This window comes from Talaromyces marneffei, chromosome 4 (assembly GCF_009556855.1).
Source record: "Talaromyces marneffei chromosome 4, complete sequence".
In the NCBI taxonomy this organism is placed as follows: domain Eukaryota; kingdom Fungi; phylum Ascomycota; class Eurotiomycetes; order Eurotiales; family Trichocomaceae; genus Talaromyces; species Talaromyces marneffei.
In genome coordinates, this window is record NC_072351.1 from 17,876 (window position 1) to 37,386 (window position 19,511).

The window sequence follows — 19,511 nt, forward strand, 5'->3', positions numbered from 1 at the left end:
ATCCTCATCCATATCATACGATGCCTACTTTTGTATCGTATACTAGCTATAATTCATCCTTTATCATCTCTCACTCTTGAGTCAAGCCATTTAGAAGCGACTCCACACGTCGGCCCATAGTCATCACCGTGTTTGTCGGGTTGACTGCCGCAAATTTTCGAACATGCAGCCGGCACTCGTTTCCGTTGATCCTGATGATGCGGAGCGCTTGATACGAGAATGTGATTTCCCAGCGATGCGACAAAACCCGCTACATCTCATAATGTTCCCGCACTCAACCCCAGAAACAGAGGAGAAAGAAATACAGTGGACTGTCGAAGGCTTACGAGAAACGCTTCAGACACGGTCGGCGGGTTTTCGCAAGGTATGCTTGGCGGATGGCACGCCTGTGGGGTTCGCTGGTTGGAGCTTGGAGCAAACCATACCGGAGAAAAGTATGGCTGGTGTGAAATGCATTTCAGAAAAGCGGACACAACCGATTAAATGCTCAGAGGACGGCTACTGGCATCCCAGCACTCTTGATGTGAAATCTTGGGTTGAAGTCTCGAAGATGTTTCGGCAAGAAAAGAGACGAGTACTCGCAAACCGCAAAAATATCTGGCGTAAGTTAACTTAACAACCATGACTCATATTCTCGTGCTAAGCCTCTTTGTCAGGTCTCACTATGATATCTGTTAATCCCGCATACCAAAGGCAGGGTATAGGATCTCTATTACTGCAGTGGGGAACAGAGGAAGCAGACAGACATGGTTGGGATTCGTTCCTAATATCCTCGCCAGCAGCTATTACGTTGTACACCAAATTTGGATTCCAGGTAGTGGGGGAAGTCCATACGTCGAAAGGCACGTTCAAAAGTATGTTTAGAGAGGCTCAATGAATAAAGTATCAGGCTTGGGATGAAAATTGCAGTTACTATACTATCTCTGAAGATAAACGAGTACGACGACGACAAAAGATCCGACACGAGAGCAAAATGCCTGTGTTCACCAAGTCCTCGGATAGATGTGAGAAGCTACCCGCAACTATGGTCATTTTCATGTCCCTCACTTTTTTTAAAGCAGACTTCTCGGCAGTGGCAGCGGTCGTCATCCCTGGGACTAAACACCCACAATGCTTCAATAAGACTAGAGTCAGGGACGGACCCACGTGGCATCATGATATTCGCATTCTCCTCGGTGATCTCCATCGACAAATTCGGATCATACTCATCTAGATATCGTAGACCAAATACTCCCTCTAGACCAAGTCCACGGAGCAAATCAAACACTCGGTGTTCGAACTTTGCATCATACATCGGCATAGTTGGGGAGAAAGCGAATTCATAGGGAACTGGTAACCCGCCCCAGAGCCGAAACGAACGAGGCGTGATAAGGCCTTCATATTTCTTGACCATATCGTCACGCTCATCGCCCACTTTCCAAGCTGTTGAGGTATGTCGACAGTCGACTAGCCGATCTTCTTCACCAATGGGGAAGTGTTTGTGCAGCAAGCTGATGCCGTACTTTTCGTAGACATTGTTGTCGAGGAACATCTGACGAATCTCGCCAAAAAGATGCTTTCTAACATCTTCACCCAGCCGCTCTGCGGCTTGACGGAGTGATGGTAGCGAGTTATACGCTTTTGGATCATACATTCTAGAGAGACTGTTAGTCAATATCTACACGCGAAGTATCATACATACCTGAATAAGATTCGATTACTTGATGTGTGGATGAGGAAGGCACCTTTGGAGAAATGACTGAAGAGGAGGACGGAAGGTGGACCAAGAGGTTAATTTATAGATTGCTTTGGACTCGTATCACATGCTTCAAGTTGCTTATTATACAGGCAGGTTAAAAGAAGACGTGTCCATTTGCATTCATATTCAATGAGCGATCCGAGCTCTTTCCTAGGCGGGAAGAGGCTCCGAGTGATTCGTGGGTTACTGGGTTTATGATAGCTCATTCATGAAGAGTGCTTTGAAATTTTGAGTATTTGAAGCTTATTGGAAGTCACGAGCAGCAAGTTCAAGGGTCGTCTGGGATATCCTGGCGCATTAGCGTTTACTTGGCTGCGGCAGGTGGGACATGGTTGGATTCTTTGTTTAGGCACGGTCCAAAATCATAAAAGTCCACTGTTTGGCTGGGTTTATCAACTAACTTGCAAATTTGAATTGAAATGTGATTGGGGAAGAATGATCCGCTTGTAAGCAGCCTAAACTAGGCAGCAGCTCACAGACCTTCGCGGCTCAGCCCCGAACACGTAGAATATAAAACCCCTTCAATTAGCTGGGTTTTATGTGAGACTCTGATATGATACCGAATATTGAAAGAGGGGGAGCAACTATTATAGCGCACTATTGGCTGTCCAAACTGAGACGAGACTCCAGACCCCTGCCGATATGCGCAATGGGGGCTTACACCACAAGCTCGATCACACGTTGCTGGGTCGAGGTCTGCAAGTGATCTCATCTAGTCATCTATGGTCGTAGGCAGTCCGTCATGCGTGATGTTTGTTCAAGAATGCCCAGCTCACAGTAAAGCTCGTGTCCAATCAAGCATATCTATGAAGACTATCTTAGCGTATTTTAGCTAGCTACGAAGGCGTGGATATATCTGGTATTTTAGAATAAGGATAGATGTGAACAAAAATTATCCGATGCATGTACACAATCCAAGAAACTCAGGATAATCCGCAATAGCTAAACTGCTGGGCCGCCGGTAGTAGCTTATGCACACTTATTGAATCTGCTCCTTACGGCGGTATAGTGCCTGAATAGGACTGCTAACCCGATGGACGGTGATAGTAGTTCATTGGTATTAAGATCTGTCTGTACCGTATACCGGATCACCAGCTATCAGTCTCTCAAGAGACGGTAGCCGAAGCTGCCCTTGAGGATGTTTTAGAGGCTGTAAAGAAAACATTTGAGGTTGAAGAGAAGACGTTGGTGGTGGAAGAGATGGCTTTGGAGGTTGAAGAGAAGACATCGGCGGTGGAAGAATTGTAGTCCCTGGCCGGGGTGATAGGCGGATTTGATGATCGATCTTCGGCGAATGATGGCGTGGCTTGGACTTGTGTCTCGTGTCTCCTTTAGCACGCAGCTTGATGGGACCTTCAGACCGAGGGACCGGAATGACGCCCACGCGTCGAGCCATTTCTTGCTCGCCCATCTTCCAGTGCATGGACTCTACGGCTCGCCATGGCAGTTCCATTTTTTGGGCGATGATGATCCACATATCTGCTTTGAATCTTTGATAATTAGTTTTTTGCTACCAGCTTTGAATACAAGATGGATCAGCATACCTCTCATAAAGCTGAGCCAATTTGATCTTTTTATCCTCGTCCCATTCAGGTCGCTCAAGATAGTTCTGATAATGCAAGCGACAACTAGTTGCGCTTCTTCCAGGCAACAGCTTACTGATTTCGTGCCACTGCATTCTCTTCCCTCGCGAATCGATGATCACCGCATCTTCTTCTGCCGACCACTTAGATTGCTTCTTAGCGGACTTCTCTAGCGATTCAACCGAACTCTTTGTGTTTTCTGCTGTCATCGTCGCCATTGCTGTTGACAGTCTTGTATTGTTATCTCCGAAATCGAGCTTGGGGTGAAAATGGGTGTGATGGTATGTCTGAGCAGAATAAGTTGACATCTCAGAATATTTTCTGAGAACTTATATCTCAACTTTCAGCCTGATCACATTGAGAGTTGGACTAGCTATGGCCCTAGCATATAGTTGCCTTTGATCACATTCTCGATGAGGCTAGAATGACAAAATAGGTGAACTGCTTTAACAGGTTGCTCACTACCTCGGGTTTGGATATACAGAATATAAAAGCCCTTCCGTTGGCTGGGTTTTTCAAGCCAATCTCAGTGGTCTCTGTCCAGCCATCATTGGACGATCCGGTCAAGATATTGCAGGACAGTTATGGGCTCTGGTTTCTTCAGATTAATATTTATGCCTGGTGGTTAAAGTGATTGGCTCACGTCGATTAAATTGCTTTTCAATAATGTCTCCAAGGGTCTGTAGCAACACATAGGCCTCCTGTCTGACTCCATCCCAAAAACTCTCAGCACTATAAAATCCTATCATCTCGCCGTGCTGTATGAATAGGAGATAAATGCCGATCATCCGTTCAGGGGATGGCTCGTGAGATCTCGCGTCAGCGGTCCATCATCCGGCTGGGTTTTATGATTCATAATTTAATCGCAGTTCCGAAGAGTATCTGTATTGGGAAGCTGGATCCACTTTGAAATCAGAGCTGAATCGTCGCCGCGTGACTAGGTAGGCTGGATCTACAAAATTAGACTTGTGCATTTCTGATTACGATGTAGTATTAGGTGTACCACTGACTCAGTCTCACAGACTGTAAAAGCCTTCTATCCGGCTGGGTTTCATGATTACTTGACAGGTTACCATTTTTCAAGAGTGGTATTATGAGAGGACAGCGGTTGGTGATTGTTGTGCTAATCTCAAGACATGGTATGTAACCAGTTACGAACGGCTTCTAACCGCCCGTCTAAATGCAAGTGATAGAATCAGTGTTAATTGGTCAGCTATTCTGGTCTCCAAACCCTTAAAGTCCAATATGTGGCTGGGCTTCTGAACTCAATTGGGATCCGCTTTTAAGCTGCGCCGCGCACGGACCTCAGCGCCATACTCCGGATTACAAAATATGAAAGCCCTTCAGCTGGCTGGGTTTTATGGGCTAGTATGCGATTTCTGTAAAACCATTTATAAATGCAGGGCAGTCTGGCTTCCAGACTAACGAAGCGAAGTCTTTTCTTCCAACAGCCGCAGAGTGTTGGATATCGTCTGCTCAGATCAGCGCTCGAGTCCTTAATTCAGCTTCAAATGGTAGTAGAGTATCATCGCTCCAGGCAACGGCGCATGGGCCGTGTGTCTCTGTAAACATGCGGATCGTAAAAATCATCAGTTTGGCTGACTTTTACATATTTATGCAATAATAGTCATGATTCTGGGGGTTCCATGAAACGTAACTCAAGATGTTTCTCACCATAAAGAACTTTGGTATAAAGAGATACGTATGTAAGACATGATAGAATAAAAAAAAAGCCAGAATGGATCAGAATCAGTAACGATGGCGAACTCCGACACTTCTCAAATTGCTATATCAACAGCAGCATCCGCCTGTGCTGCAATATCCTTTTGCCTTTGGCTTTCCATAATCAGTGGCTTCAGCTCAGCCCGACTTCCTTTACTCAAGCAGAAACCAATTATTGTTGCCCAAGCTGTGCTGGGCATCCTAATCTTGACCGGTTTACTCATATCGATAGCCTTGTCTATTTACCAACCGAGTTTTCGAGGCGGTGAGGACCTGTGTAGAAATTTCCTTTGATCGTCTAGCTAATCCCCATTATTTAACAGACCATTCGAGGCCGGTATTAACGATTGAAATGGGTTTCTTACTGCTTCTACCAACGATAAACGAAGTACGTTTACTGCGCATGCTCGATGTCGAAGTCACTGACAGTTGCTAGGTTCTCGCTGTGGTTAAGCAACCTCTCTGGGCAATTAACAGTTTCTTCATCTTCCCAGTTTTCAAAACTTTACTCCTGCTACTGTTAGTTTTGCTCTCCCAGTCATGCTAACATTCTGGATGCTGAAAAAAGCTAGGTACTCTCTTGACCACGTACCAAGCAGAGGGCGTCATCTCCTATTCCTATCAATTCTCGCACTTACATGCATCGAAATACTGTTTTTTGCCATTCAGTATTTTCGACTTTGGACTATTAGCGAGCGGTCGAATACTCTCAGCCGGAGGCCTTGGCCACTTGCGTTCTTTCACCAACAACCCTCCAAGAGCGGACGTTTCTTCAAAGCCGCAACCTTGACTGCGATCAGTTTCTGGTTTATGACAGGAGCTATTACTATCAGTGCTTGCTTCTTCCAGGATTTAGAGACGCAGCTAGCAACTGTGAGGTCTCTTCGCAATCTTCAAGGGTCGGAACTAACCTGAATAATAGATCCAAGTGAGCGTATTGAGCTTGATGAAGCCGGTGACGGCGTATTTTCTCACCAGGGTCTTCCGAAATACTTGGAATGATTTTACGTCTCACGAAAGCATGAACTACTAAGTGCTTAGACGTAGTTGCAGTTTTGCCTTACTAATCTGGTCTTCCGCCGTCTCTACCCGATCAGGCCGCGAATTTTCTGGTCACGTGTCGATTGCCCCTCTTACCGGCGCAAATTATTACAGGGCGACTGGGAAGATTATTGTCTTTATGCTGGATAGTTTCATTGCATTGTTGCGAACTTTCGAAGCTGATACTATGTACTAAATCTTCCACTGACTAATTCATTCGTTTACGGTCCTTCATACACGAGTCCCGAGATGGCAGAGGAATTTGGGATCCTTGCAGAGGAGGACGTCACGTACGAAACTAAAGGCGCCATGCTCTTCCGCGAAGTCGACTATGAAAGGAGAATCAGGGGGCGGGCACAATCAATAATGATATATGATCCGAAAGTCGATTATGCATCCCCTCCATACTGGGAGAGTGAAGGCGACCCTTCTAAGGAAGAAAGTGCAAATGTCCCTGCTGGTTATCGAGTCCGTGTGATTGCAGCCCCTGTGATCGGGGCAACAGTGACTTTCACGCGCGAATGATTTGTGCCCCGATCTCATATATCAAAGCGACTCCAGCTTCGTGGCCGACCATCAATGTGACGGAAACATCATGATTTCGATCTGTGGGGACAAATATACTCAGACAATCGGTTCTGTCGACGACGCCTTCCGATCTCGTAACATTGTCTCGGAAGAATTGTCGCTCCCATTTCCACTGCTTGCTACTGCTCATGGCCACCGGAAGACTGTGGATTAGACGTGGAAGGTTATCAGCTGGCACGGATGATCCTTTGTAGTCGATTTCTGTTCTTTCATCAGCATCATTTATGCATCTGTCGGCGTTGCTACTGCTTACCATTACTTCGCTTTATCAGCTTTATTTTTTCTTGTCTATCCCCTTCCCGGAAGCTCTCTCTAGTTACCATACTTTCTTCTGTATGCTTCCTCTTAGGTAGCACCACATTTTGTTGTTGTTGCTCGGCCGTTATCATTTGTTCAGGTGTCGCAGCACCTGGCTCCTTGTCCGTGCTCGATCCTTTGATTGTTTGTTGAACAAATTGTTGGAATGACTCGCAACTCTTCAAAGGTTCTTCCTGCACCAGACATTGTAGAATATCCACGATCTGAGGAGATATTTGACTGAATTTTTCCATTTCCATTTCGCTAATAAGAAAATCAATAGTCTTATCCGTCATAACTGTAGGTCCGTTCCATGTAGAAGGCTGAAAGGTGATTGACCATCTCAGGATCAAAGCAGGGTTCTGCGTGCGAAGCTTTTCGCATCGAGCTCGAGTTTTTTCCCTCCTCGATTTCACCTTGTCGGAGTCAAATACCGACATGTCTGGTCCTCGAAATATAAGGATAAGATTTCTCCTGAGCAGCAATGGATCCAATAGATCGACAGGTTTAGAGGATCGAAGACGGTTTAGAAGGCCCAGTTCTTTCTCACTTGGAGAAGCTCTCTGCAATACATGTTCAACATGTCTTTCTATGTTTGCTGTAGCCTCTCTCAGCTTCATGCACAGACTTCGAATTTCATTCAATTGGTCTTTGCTTGGACGAATCTTAGACAATTTGGGACCTAGCGATTCTGAGTGCTTGACCAGATTTGAAAATTGTAGTATAATTGCTCCTGCAGACATGTTGGCGATCTCATAAAACTCTCACATTCCTTCGACTTCAAAGAAGTCAGGCTAGGAAGCTGATTTTAAATCGCTCATGTGAATGCCCCACATGATACCTGCATGATGCAGAATTGTGTCTCAAAATGCATGAGGCCCTAAAAGTCAATGAAATGCAGGACTTTTCAATTTTGTCTTGCCCAGAAAGGGCCTAGTTGACCCCTCAAGTTGCCATTTATTGTCTAGAACATTACGCCACTGCTTGAGCTCAATGAAGAAATAGCCAATCAGGGCAAGTGGTTGAATCTGATCATTGATATCCTCTTATTTGCTTTTCCCCCATGATTCTCTATCTGTGATCTCAAAATCAGAATGCATTAGCTCTTAGGTCGAGGGCTAGACGATCCACAGTCCGAGATCAAATCCTGGCTGCTTCGCATGAAAAGCATAGTGCATGAAGTTATGTAACAATACTGCTAGCAGCCATTCAGTACGCCACAATAAACGAAGCTCTTAATCATTAATGAAATTGAAGCCATATTTGCCATGGAATTGTGGACAGTTTTGTGTATAAATAGGAGCAGATGTCACCGGTGGTTGTGTTTACATTTCCAGTTTCCAGGTACGATTTCTACTACAATTCAACACTATCTTGGGCATAAAATTGGACGATTCGAATTATTCCTTCAAAACGAATGTATTTAGCGGAGCTGAATACATGCCCATGCATCCAATGGCGTCACCAATATCCGTTGTGGACATCTTCTTCCCTGGTTTCAGCGCCCTCAATGCCACCGCACAGCAGCTCCTCCTCAACAACACGAATGGCTATGTTCGATTACTCTGTATTGGGGCTGTTTTTGCAATATTTGCTCGTTATGCTTATTGTCATACAAATGACTTGATCAACAAATACTTTAGTAAGTTCGGTCTACTAAAAAGAGAGAAGGCGTGAACCCTGCTGACAGATAGCAGCTTACACCGTCCATGTGTACTACTATGATGAGGCATATGAAATGGTTATTGCTTGGATATATCGACAACCATTTGCGAAGGAAGTAGATTCTCTAATGGTCCGTGTTAAGACCCGAGACGTCGTTCAAGACCAATCGTTGAGAAAGAAGCCTCTCTCGTACTCCCCTTGGGACGGCTCTTTCAGTTTCTGGTACAAGAACCACCGGCTTACACTTCATTGTCATAAACGCGACCATCACGAGGAGATTTCCATCTCGTCGATCGGCACATCACCAAAAATCGTGATGGACCTGTTGGGAGAGTGTCGTGAGCAATATCTCAAACTCAGTCAGCGGAAGGTGCCAGTGTTTCAACCAGAAGGGGGCGAGTGGAAGCGAACTGGGTTGAGACCCGCAAGGGACATTTCTACTGTTATAATAGATGACACAGTGAAGAAAGACGTTTTGCAAGATATGAAACAATTTCTCGATGAACAGACTCAAGAGTGGTATACGGCCCGAGGAATTCCTTACACACGAGGATATCTCTTGGATGGCCCTCCTGGGACAGGAAAATCGAGCTTCTGTCATTCCATTGCCGGGTTATACGAGTTGGACATATATATTCTCAACTTGTCCAGTCTGGGTGATGGGGGGCTGGCTAGGCTCTTTACTCAGCTTCCACCACGTTGTCTCGTCCTCCTGGAGGACGTGGATGCCGTTGGCTTGGACCGTAAAGATACTGGTGCGCAGCAAACCCAGAAGGACGTGGCGCATCACGGAGTGTCACTATCTGGACTCTTGAATGTCATTAATGGCGTCGGATCACCAGAGGGTCGCGTACTCATCATGTCAACAAATTACATCGACCACCTCGATAAAGCTCTTATTCGCCCGGGTCGGGTGGACAAAACGATTGTGGTCAAATGTGCCGATAAGAAGATTGCCGCTCGGCTTTTCTGCACCATCTTCAAACCGCCAACTACAGGATATGAACAACCAGGAAAAGAAGCCGAAGATGTGACCATCGAAACCTTGGCTGAAGAGTTTGCCGCTCGTGTCCCGGAGGGAGAGTTTAGTCCGGCCAAGATCCAATCATTCCTTTTGGAGCATAAATACTCGCCTGCAGATGCTGTGGATCGTGTTCAGGAATGGGTGACCAAACAAAAAGAAGGAAAGGAAGCCGCGTCCATGTTGGAGAGGGAGAACTCGTGGCTTAAAGACGAATAATTTTACACCCAATGCAAAAACCACTGCTGTGGGTCGCATCGAAAAATATGGCGCAGCAATTTTGTGGCTGAAGTAGTTACTGTTTCTAAATAGTTCCATAGTTACGACAACTTTCTCTATTTGTTTTGAATCGTCCTTGATCGTCCTGGGTCGTCCTGGATCGTCCTTACTATATATAAACCATTCCTATTCGTCCGTGGCTGTTTTCCGTGCTCGCCCCGCACCTTACAATGTGACTTGGGGTTTGCTAACCCCTAACTAGTTAGTTGCTGCGTACCCGTAGTTTAGTCAGCTGTTGAGCTTACGAAAGTTAAGTTAGTGCGTACTACATTAAGTGGGTCTTTCCCCTTCTGACCAAACCAAAACAACTTTCCGTGTCCTACTGTAACAACGCCTGTCAACATAGACGAACATGTCTCAGCAAGAGCTAGACGAACTACGCAAGCATTTAGAAGAAGAAAGACGACGACGGGAAGAAGCAGAACGACGACAAGAGGAAGCAGAACGACGACAAGAGGAAGCAGAGAGACAACAAGAAGAAGCGGAACGGAACCTGAACCTCGAAATACTACAAACTCGAAATACAACACTCCCCGAATTTCTCGACGCGTGCCACAAACATCTCTTCCTCGGTCTGACGATTCAGAAGGACAAGAAGTCGTCCACAAAGGGTGATCCTGCCAATGCGGACCGCAAGTTGCGACCGAGCAGAGTCCAGGAATGGACAGACTTTCCAGAGGAGCAGATGGCAATATGGGCGGACCTCATGGATTCAGATTTTATCACCGAGCGTCACTTTACACCGTTGCTAGCGCTGAGGGAATCCGGAAAGGAAATTATGAAACGAATGCACGGTTCCGAACTCGATATCGGATACTTTCAACGCGAGTCCGTGGAGTCGCGTGTTGCATCCGTGATCGAAGAGCTCTACGCCAGCCGGCAATTGCGGCGAAAATTCAACCTTCGTGGAAACGTGATGTTCGAAAACCATGCCAACACACTGACAGATGAATCCAGAATCGTCACAGACATGAGCTCTCTCCGTTTGGAACCGGAAGGACCTCGTCGCTCCGAGCGCCTAGCAAGACGGTCTCGGGATACCTCTAGGTCAACATCACGGGTGAGAAGACAAACAGCCGCAGAGCCACGCCGCCCTCGTCCTCGAGCAGACCAGTTTTGCGTTTACAACCGAGGCCCGGACGAGAAGGTTCCGTCCTTTCTCATCGAATACAAAGCCCTACATAAGCTGTCTCTCGCTCACATCAAAGCCGGGCTGCAGGACATGGAACTGGACCGCATCGTTCGATATCAAAAAGAGGAGTCGCCGGAGGATACCTGCCGTCGTGTTGTCGCCGCAGTAATCACGCAACTCTCCCACTACATGTACGAAAGCGGAAATGAGTACGGTTGCGTGGCCACGGGCGAAGCATTCATATTCCTTCGCGTTCCTCATGATAGACCATCGACCGTCCTATACTATCTATCGGTGCCGAGAGAAGATGTTGGCAACATTACGGATTGGCCGAAAGGTGGCAATCGGCTTCATCTAACCGCAGTTGGCCAGCTCTTAGCTTTCACCTTGCGCGCTCTGCGGACTTCCCCACGGGATATGGCTTGGAGAAACTGGGCTGCACGCCAGTTGGAGACATGGGAGATGGTGTATGACGACTTACTGGAGGAGATCGCGGAGCAGGACATTCCAGCTTCTGAGTACAAGCCGTCGCCCAGCCAAACAAATTATTACGCCGATGATAGCTTGGATCCACCCACTCCCAGTCGAGCGCCCCGTGACTCTCGGGTTCCTCAGCATCCAGCCACAGCCACCACAACCCGAATATCGACCAGATCACAACGATTGGATTCGAAAGGCAAGTCTCGAAAGTACTGTACTCAAAAGTGCCTTCGCGGCTTGCGCTGCAAGGGACCCCTAGATAGGAAATGTCCCAACGCGAGCGAGCATGGGGCCGGTCAACATCAACTTAATACCGCGATGCTTATCAAATTATTGGATCGACAGCTCTCTCAGGACCCAGACCCTCACAAAGAGCTCGGATGCGAATCACTTCACGTACATGGCTCGCGCGGAGCTCTTTTCAAGATCACTCTCTGGTCACATGGGTATACCTTTATTGGGAAAGGTGTTCCGATTGACTTCATCGATTGTGCCAAGCGTGAGGAGATGATATACTCCCATCTCCGTGAGATTCAAGGGCAGTACGTTCCAGTCGTCTTCGGTGGCCTCGACCTCCGTCGACCATTCTCATACGATGGGATCGCCATGATGGTTCACTTGACTCTGATGAGCTATGCCGGGAGAAATCTGGCTAGACAACACAAATTCGATGAGGCGCAACTTATTGCGCAGGCTGAGACGTCTTTACGTGCCATTCACAATCTTGGTGTCCTCCACAGCGATCCAATCCCAGGGAACATGATATGGAATGAGGAGAACCAACGGGTCATGTTTATTGATTTCGAGCGAGCGCGGTATCAAAAACGGGTTCCCTTGGGCTCCATTGCTGCCAATCAAAAACGGAAGCGAGTGGCTAGTGTCTGGGATAAAATCCCAAATAAGCGACCTGATTTCTTTAACCGGGAATTGTCACGCATGAGGTCTGAACTACGATCTTGAAGGGACTTTATATCTTTTAAGCGAGCTGCATCAGAGAGGGAGAAACACTCAGGCACTGGGGTATAAGATTCAAAGCTACCCTGAAAATAAGAGCACTCTTGAACATGTCAGGTAAGTTATTGATCGAGTGGTTCATATCTTCTGTCATCAATAACCAGATTGTGCGAACAAACTAGCCATGCACCACAATCCGCATATAATAGGGGAATGATTTCACATCCCAACGGCTCAACTGCTACTTGAACGCGTCACGCTTCCTCAGGCTCTTCCGGACTATATCCGCACAGTATTAGCTTCGATTGAAAGACAAGTAATAGAGGGGAAGAAAGGCTTCGCCTACAATTGCCATCTCAAAGTTGCTGCCCGGGCATAATGGATCAATTTCATGGCGCGTTTTTCATCATCTGTCAACTGCATCATTGATTCCGTGGCTGCTATAAGTGGCTTCTCGTAGGGCTCATCATAAGGACTCATGCACGGAAGCGCCGCAAGTTCGTAGAACCGTGGAAAAAACCCAGCATGGGCCCAATCAAGAAGATAAATAGATTTTTTATCTTCTCCAAGTATCATATTGCGACGAACCAGGTCCATATGACAGAGGACGAGCGGATATGGACTTAGATCAATAGAGTCATTTCTCAATGACAGACGCCTGTTGAGATAACGATTCAAATGGGCAACAGACACAAAAGGCTTATCCACGCCATCGTCGCCCCAGAGATACCCCTGTGGACCTTTTTGGCCGATTGGACCTGGCTTTTGTCCATGTTTTATCTGTCCGAGGTGAGCAATAATATCGGTGATGCGGGGTATGATCTCTGTGTGGACTGTGAGGTCCAAATCCGATAGTTTCTGGCCAGGAACATAGTCCATAAATAGAAAACCTCTTCCTAATTCATCCTGGACAAAGCGATAAACCCGAGGTACTCGAATGATGTTTTGATTCACATTCTTGTAAGCGAATTCTTGTATTGCTGCTTCAGTGGCGGTCACACTATATCCCCATTTCACAACGATGGTAGGAGAGACTTTGACCACTATTGCGCCTATAATGTCGGCATATACAGCACCTTCTTTTCCTCTCTGGGTGCAGAAATGAATCAACTCCTCATTGCTCGCTGTTGTAACATGTAAATCCATCATATATATTAGCACTGGGTAGAAGTTAAGTTTCGTAAATAATGTTGAGATAGCGAGATCATATGTCTGATCAAGGCGTGGCGCGGCTAGCTTTAGCCTTAGTCAGCGAATTTTGTAACTAAGTTTCTAAACTAGTTAGTTACCTAAAGGGATTGGCCACATCCAATTTAGCTTAAGCGCTTGCAATCTTCGATTGATGCTATATATATCAAAACTACTACTTATTATTCAGGACATGTGTCATGGCACTTATAGCAATCATGGAAGAGTGGCTCTCATTCATTCTTCTAAACGCTTTCAATTTTCGTTGAATGTTATAATTATTATTGCTCATGATACTGTACTACTAGTGCATTTACATTTCTCTATATATTCTTTCCTCGCCTCGTCCTTAACATTTAAGCAACACCATGGTTGGACAAAATAATGGTCAATCCAACTTCAGGACAAATCGCTCTTAAGTCTGATTTACGTACTCTGATCAATTTTATCTTTCTCATGTGCATATCTCACCTTCTGTAAAACCTACACAATGCCGACTCCACCTACTCTTGCTCAACTTGCGTAACATGTCCTCCTGATCCGGATCACGATGCACACCACGGGAAAGTTCTTTGAAGCTGATACTCGAAGTGGAAACCACTCGAGCATATTCCTCATCACCAGCGATCAAACCTCGATACGCCTGAACATGACTAAAGCTGGGCCAACTGATACTATGGGAACATACACAATAAGTTTTTGTGCCTATACACATTCAAATACCGCTGTCGCGAACATTGATATCACGCCTATCCAAGGCCTGACAGCCGGTCACGTCACGCAACTCATCACCCAAAACCGTCGTGAGAGATATCAGCTGGCTCGTACTGGTGTTGGTTGTCGCTTCTGGGTGTAAGCATTGCCGTGACGGATGACAAAATGTTTACTAATATGAAAAATTGGCAGCTCGACCGTGATCAACGATATGGCCGTGGCTGGGTACATTTCTAGTTCCAGTGCAACTAGCGCTTCAAGTGCAAGAGATATGTTACAATACAACTATTCTAAAGGGCAGCAGCCACAATTCGAAGAAATTGTCCCAGGAAGATTTGTGTGAGAGTGTCGGTACTGTATCTTTAGTACTGTAAACGCTTGCTGTTGATACTATGTATCGGTCGATTACATTAGGAAAATCGAGAACTAATTGTGACAAGCCAAAACCTGGTGTATTGTGAAATAACTAGGTGCGCTATCTACAGCGAATATTAAGCATGGGAGAGAAAAAGGAAGAGAAAACTACTCCAGGCTCCAATCCTCCATATAAATACTCCTCTGTGCGCGGTGCCCCGGCGGTGCCTAATCCGGTAATCATGAGGGAACTCCCGTCTGCTTCCTTACCGTCTGGCAGAATACCGATCGTAGATCGTTCGCCTCACGCTAGCCGCTTCATGCTAGCCGTCACGGTTCCTGGACGTCCAACTATCACATAATGAAATTGGAGTATTTTTTACATAAAATTCACTGGCGGGAACAATATTGTTTTTATGCAATAACTTCCAAGTATTGTACAATATCATGCTGCTTTCTCCTCCATTTTCTTTTCGAGAGTGCACCCGGAGAAATCATTCGGTGTTTTGTGTTCTGGTATTGGATAATAAGAGTCCTATTTCAATCAGCTCTGCAGACAAACAGACGAAAAGGTGAGGGGACTTACCAAATGCGATAGATGTGATGACCAAATCACAGTTGTATCCGCACAAAATGTCTTGATGCGACCAGTATCACGAAATTTGATCCCAAGGAAAACGTCGGCATCGGCCATAATACTGAGCTCATATGCCTTTTTCAAAAGTGTACCTCCACGGCGGTATCGCTGTTGTCTTTTATGCTTTTTTTGCAACATAGTCGTGGAATAAGGTTTAGTTTTTTGGCTATTCATGTTTTTATTTGTAAGTAATTTATTTAGGAGAAAAAAATGATCGGCCAGAGCATAGTCTATGTACAAACACGGTCTTTTATATTGGTGAATCGGTGCGGTGGAGTACAAGCGTTTCTCAAATGGCGCCTTTTCAACTTTTACTTAAATTGACCTTCAAAAAGGCGTTTTCTAGCCGCCTATGCAATAAACATCACAGGGCAGTAGCCGATTGGTGGTTGCACCCAAGGCTAATATGAGCTAGAAGTAGTCCGAAACTAGACATGCCTGAAAGAGAAACTCGGCGCTAGACCCATAGTGGGTCAAACTTGACACCAGAAGTGACCCATGCTAAATGTACTCTCTCAAAACCTGCTCCCTGCCAAATGTGCTTCAAGCCAAATGTGCTTCAAGCCAAACACGCTCCAAGCCAAACATGCTCCAAGCCAAACCTGCTCCAAGCCAACTATGCTCCAAGCCAATGTTGAACGCATAAGCTGTTTTTGGCTTTGCCAACATGCTCCAAGCCAAACCTGCTCCAAGCCAACCATGCTCCAAGCCAAACATGCTCCAAGCCAAACATGCTCCAAGCCAAAACATGCCAAACGTGCCATGTCAAATTGCTCTATGTAAACCTTATAGGCCATTTCTGGCTTTGCTCCAAGCCAACCATGCTCCAAGCCAACCATGCTCCAAGCCAAACATGCTCCAAGCCAAAACATGCCAAACGTGCCATGTCAAATTGTTCTATGTAAACCTTATAGGCCATTTCTGGCTTTGCTCCAAGCCAACCATGCTCCAAGCCAAACATGCTCCAAGCCAAAACATGCCAAACGTGCCATGTCAAATTGTTCTATGTAAACCTTATAGGCCATTTCTGGCTTTGCTCCAAGCCAGATGTGCTCCAAGCCAACCATGCTCCAAGCCGAACCGTTATTTGATATCATATGCGATTTCTTCGACAGTCCTCACAAACTTGCACATGGCAGTGACGACATTGAAGGATGTATTTTCGATGACGATCCCCACAAATTTCGCATTCAAATCCACGTCTGCTATTACTGAAGACACGTTCAAAGCGACCAGGATGTTCACATTCATGATTTTCTCTCAAATCTTCCTGCATTTGAGCAACCCGGATTTCGCGGTCTCGAGGTGCCAGTGGTTGCAAGGCATCCCGATCGACAACCTCCTCCGCTCTTGCTACCAGCCTCTCTTCATTCCACCTTTCACAAGAGCAGTTTTTCCATGCCACGCCACAACGGTAGCAGAATTCTGCTCTGCACTTGCATCTATTAAGGATGTTAGTGACTGTAATCCATGTATTTAGCGAACTCAAATGCCATCTAGAGCGTACGTCATATGGTAACAACCAATGCCAAGTTCCACATCCCGGACCCCATAGGCTTGTTTCTTGAGTCGTCGTAGATTTGCATCGCTCATGTGGGCCAGTCGGTGATGCCAGAGAGTCATCTGTGGACTGACGTGATAGGCGGGAAAGCTGTGATTCGTCCAAACATCAAGTGCATACACGCCATGATACTGGCTAGCAGTGTACAGATTCCTCCCGTTTGATTTGTTGCGAATGCTGGCACCTTGGCTTGAAAATTCGACTTTTGCTCCTTGTTTGAGAAGCTGGAGCACAGATATGAGGTTTGCGTGCGCAGAGGGAACGAAGAGAACATTGTCAAGCACCAGCCATTTCCTTCTGCCTCGCACGTTGCACAGGATGTTCACTGTTCCCACCCCTGACGGGGTTGTAGAGGTGTTGACGCTCTGTAGTGGTGGTCCATAGTATTTTTCCATGTGTACAAACCTAGCGGTGGTATTGCAGATATGCTGAGCACATCCACTATCAACGATCCATGCATCGTGGATGGAAGGAGATTTCGTAGCCATCATTGTAAGGGTGTGGTTAAATAGGGCAAGGTTCCCTTCAATATTCTTTCCAAACGCAGTATTTACGTCTTCTTCTGAGACCTTTGTTGCCATGAAGGTCGGTCGTTTCGGATCTCTTGGGCCGCCCTCATTGTCATCTTCATCGTCAGTGCTAGATCGCCTTTTAGACGAGTTGCGCGTGTTTGTCTGCGAATTATCAGGCATTGCCTTGCGACCCTTACTATCCTTCTGCTGCTCCCTTAGCTTTGGATTTTTCTTGAAGCACTGAGCTTCCACATGGTAAGGTTTCTGACAGAAGGAGCAGTATGGAGCGTTTTGAATTGTCTCAATAATACACGTGATCCCATCCGCCGACGGTGTGATTTTGCGGTCCCCGGATTTTCGTGTCAGAGCGAAGGTAGGGAGTGCTTGTGGATCTGGTTGCTTGCCTAGTTGTCCTTTTCTGTGCTCTTCTTCAATCGCTTTGTTTTCAATGGAGTCAAATGTAGGTGCCGCTGTTGTGATATTTCCAGCTTCGTCCCTGACATTAACCATGTCTGTTTGTCGAAAGGTGTGGTCTCGAAAACTCTCATACTCCGGACCCAACGCCTGTAGGAAGAAGAATATGCGCTCAATTTCGGAAGTGACGCAGTCCCGGTCGAGGAGGAGTTTTTCCGCATGAATCTTTCTGATCTCAGCTCCAAGCGCTTGAATACTCCCACACTTTGCTCTTGTGAGAGACATGTATCGTCTCTGCAGCTGTACATATATGCCAGATCCCTCTGGTTTGAAGTTGTCCTTGACTGCCTTGAGGAGCGCTTGTACTCGATTGATATTAAAGGCGTTAATTCGCTGTGCTGCATCGTGTGACAATTTGGCCGTGATCATTGCAGAGTAAAACTTCTGCCGGTGAGTCCATTTCTGTGCTTCCTCTTCGTCCTCCGGCGGCGCCGTCCCGTCGTCAGCAACGGCGGATATTCGGATGAACTCCTTGACTTTCTGGCTCCATTTGAACCAGTCATTGGCGTTGTCAAGGATGGGAATAGCATTATAGAATGAGTTCAGCCCAAATTGCTCAAATTTCACAATGTCGGTCATGGTGAAGGCAAATGTTCTTCAGCACTGAAGAATTCTGGGCTTGATGCGTCGTTGATTAAGTTTGGGTTTATGGATGGTTCTCGACTTGATGATTTAACAGAACGCGGTTCTAGTCCAAAGAGATCTAGGCTCGACGCTTCACTAAGCTGAGTCGAGATGACCGAAGGACTTTGGTCGGAGACTCTTGGTGTAGGGGTTCGAGATGGAGGGCAGTAGTCTTCGTCCAGCAATCCGCTTGACTCCAGGTGGTACTTGTATGATTTATAAAAGTGAGGAAAACGGTAGCGGTCAACTAGATACTGCGATTCTCTTTGAGGGAACGTTGTAGGCCTCTTGGGGCGAAGATTGTACCGGCCTATGTCGCGATGATTGAGTGCTGCTAGTTCGTTTTCAGGGGTTGGCAAGGTGGAAACCGAGGTTCCAGTGTCGTTTTCAGTGTAGCTTTCAGAACAAGAGACCAGCTCAGAACTGCAAGAGCTCAGTTCGTGCTCAGAATCGTGGGCCTCCAGTTGAGTGTCGATGATGTTTCGACGATCCTTAGCAGCGTTGCGAAGACCGGCAACCCGAGCAGAGACGACTGCGGCCCGGCGTATTCGGTCTTCCGGTGATAAGCGCCAATAGGCTCTACTGAGTGCGCCTAATGATAGTGATGGGAAATAGGTTTCCTTGATTTGCTTAAAGCGCCAGTAGCGAAGATGTCGAAGGTACGAGAGAAGGTCGAGCTCTTCATCCGTCCAGGAGTGTACATGTGGCCGTTTAGTCTTTCTTCTTGGAAGTTGATAACGTCTTGTTTCTTGAGATGGAGGTGGTCCTCTTAGTGATTGAGACAGTAGTAGGGAGAGGTCAATGCTAGAGTTTGTTGTTAGAGCTAACATAATTTCGTCCGTTCCTATGAATGATATTATAATAAAGTTAGAGTATATATATAGCTTAGCCCCTCTCTGTACTAGGCAGACTTGAGGAGTGGTGTGATTGACATGCGTGGTTGGTAT

General features: G+C 46.3%; 10 protein-coding genes across 10 annotated transcripts; 4 read left to right on the top strand and 6 right to left on the bottom strand.

The window, feature by feature from the left end:
• Positions 1 to 163: 163 nt before the first annotated feature.
• Positions 164 to 877, top strand: EYB26_005068 (uncharacterized protein; the record flags this gene model as incomplete). The annotated part of the gene is made up of 2 exons (XM_054264358.1): positions 164 to 602; positions 657 to 877. 2 exons carry the CDS (start codon positions 164 to 166, stop codon positions 875 to 877), a joined length of 660 nt encoding a protein of 219 aa, XP_054120333.1.
• Positions 878 to 1,012: 135 nt separating this feature from the next.
• Positions 1,013 to 1,633, bottom strand: EYB26_005069 (uncharacterized protein; the record flags this gene model as incomplete). Its single annotated transcript, XM_054264359.1, has 1 exon — positions 1,013 to 1,633. One exon carries the CDS (start codon positions 1,631 to 1,633, stop codon positions 1,013 to 1,015), a length of 621 nt encoding a protein of 206 aa, XP_054120334.1.
• Positions 1,634 to 2,798: 1,165 nt separating this feature from the next.
• EYB26_005070 (uncharacterized protein) lies at positions 2,799 to 3,539 on the bottom strand (the record flags this gene model as incomplete). Its single annotated transcript, XM_054264360.1, has 2 exons — positions 2,799 to 3,228; positions 3,283 to 3,539. The coding sequence occupies 2 exons, from the start codon at positions 3,537 to 3,539 to the stop codon at positions 2,799 to 2,801; spliced, it is 687 nt and encodes a 228-aa protein (XP_054120335.1).
• Positions 3,540 to 6,595: 3,056 nt separating this feature from the next.
• EYB26_005071 (uncharacterized protein) lies at positions 6,596 to 7,712 on the bottom strand (the record flags this gene model as incomplete). The annotated part of the gene is made up of 2 exons (XM_054264361.1): positions 6,596 to 6,873; positions 6,926 to 7,712. The coding sequence occupies 2 exons, from the start codon at positions 7,710 to 7,712 to the stop codon at positions 6,596 to 6,598; spliced, it is 1,065 nt and encodes a 354-aa protein (XP_054120336.1).
• Positions 7,713 to 8,415: 703 nt separating this feature from the next.
• Positions 8,416 to 9,874, top strand: EYB26_005072 (uncharacterized protein; the record flags this gene model as incomplete). The annotated part of the gene is made up of 2 exons (XM_054264362.1): positions 8,416 to 8,611; positions 8,667 to 9,874. 2 exons carry the CDS (start codon positions 8,416 to 8,418, stop codon positions 9,872 to 9,874), a joined length of 1,404 nt encoding a protein of 467 aa, XP_054120337.1.
• A 412-nt stretch (positions 9,875 to 10,286) lies between these two features.
• EYB26_005073 (uncharacterized protein) lies at positions 10,287 to 12,506 on the top strand (the record flags this gene model as incomplete). The annotated part of the gene is made up of 1 exon (XM_054264363.1): positions 10,287 to 12,506. One exon carries the CDS (start codon positions 10,287 to 10,289, stop codon positions 12,504 to 12,506), a length of 2,220 nt encoding a protein of 739 aa, XP_054120338.1.
• A 248-nt stretch (positions 12,507 to 12,754) lies between these two features.
• Positions 12,755 to 13,646, bottom strand: EYB26_005074 (uncharacterized protein; the record flags this gene model as incomplete). Its single annotated transcript, XM_054264364.1, has 2 exons — positions 12,755 to 12,779; positions 12,847 to 13,379. 2 exons carry the CDS (start codon positions 13,377 to 13,379, stop codon positions 12,755 to 12,757), a joined length of 558 nt encoding a protein of 185 aa, XP_054120339.1.
• A 592-nt stretch (positions 13,647 to 14,238) lies between these two features.
• EYB26_005075 (uncharacterized protein) lies at positions 14,239 to 14,745 on the top strand (the record flags this gene model as incomplete). Its single annotated transcript, XM_054264365.1, has 2 exons — positions 14,239 to 14,540; positions 14,595 to 14,745. The coding sequence occupies 2 exons, from the start codon at positions 14,239 to 14,241 to the stop codon at positions 14,743 to 14,745; spliced, it is 453 nt and encodes a 150-aa protein (XP_054120340.1).
• A 456-nt stretch (positions 14,746 to 15,201) lies between these two features.
• Positions 15,202 to 15,531, bottom strand: EYB26_005076 (uncharacterized protein; the record flags this gene model as incomplete). The annotated part of the gene is made up of 2 exons (XM_054264366.1): positions 15,202 to 15,291; positions 15,343 to 15,531. 2 exons carry the CDS (start codon positions 15,529 to 15,531, stop codon positions 15,202 to 15,204), a joined length of 279 nt encoding a protein of 92 aa, XP_054120341.1.
• A 955-nt stretch (positions 15,532 to 16,486) lies between these two features.
• On the bottom strand, positions 16,487 to 19,394 carry EYB26_005077 (uncharacterized protein; the record flags this gene model as incomplete). The annotated part of the gene is made up of 3 exons (XM_054264367.1): positions 16,487 to 16,835; positions 16,901 to 18,535; positions 18,655 to 19,394. The coding sequence occupies 3 exons, from the start codon at positions 19,392 to 19,394 to the stop codon at positions 16,487 to 16,489; spliced, it is 2,724 nt and encodes a 907-aa protein (XP_054120342.1).
• Between the last annotated feature and the right edge of the window lie 117 nt (positions 19,395 to 19,511).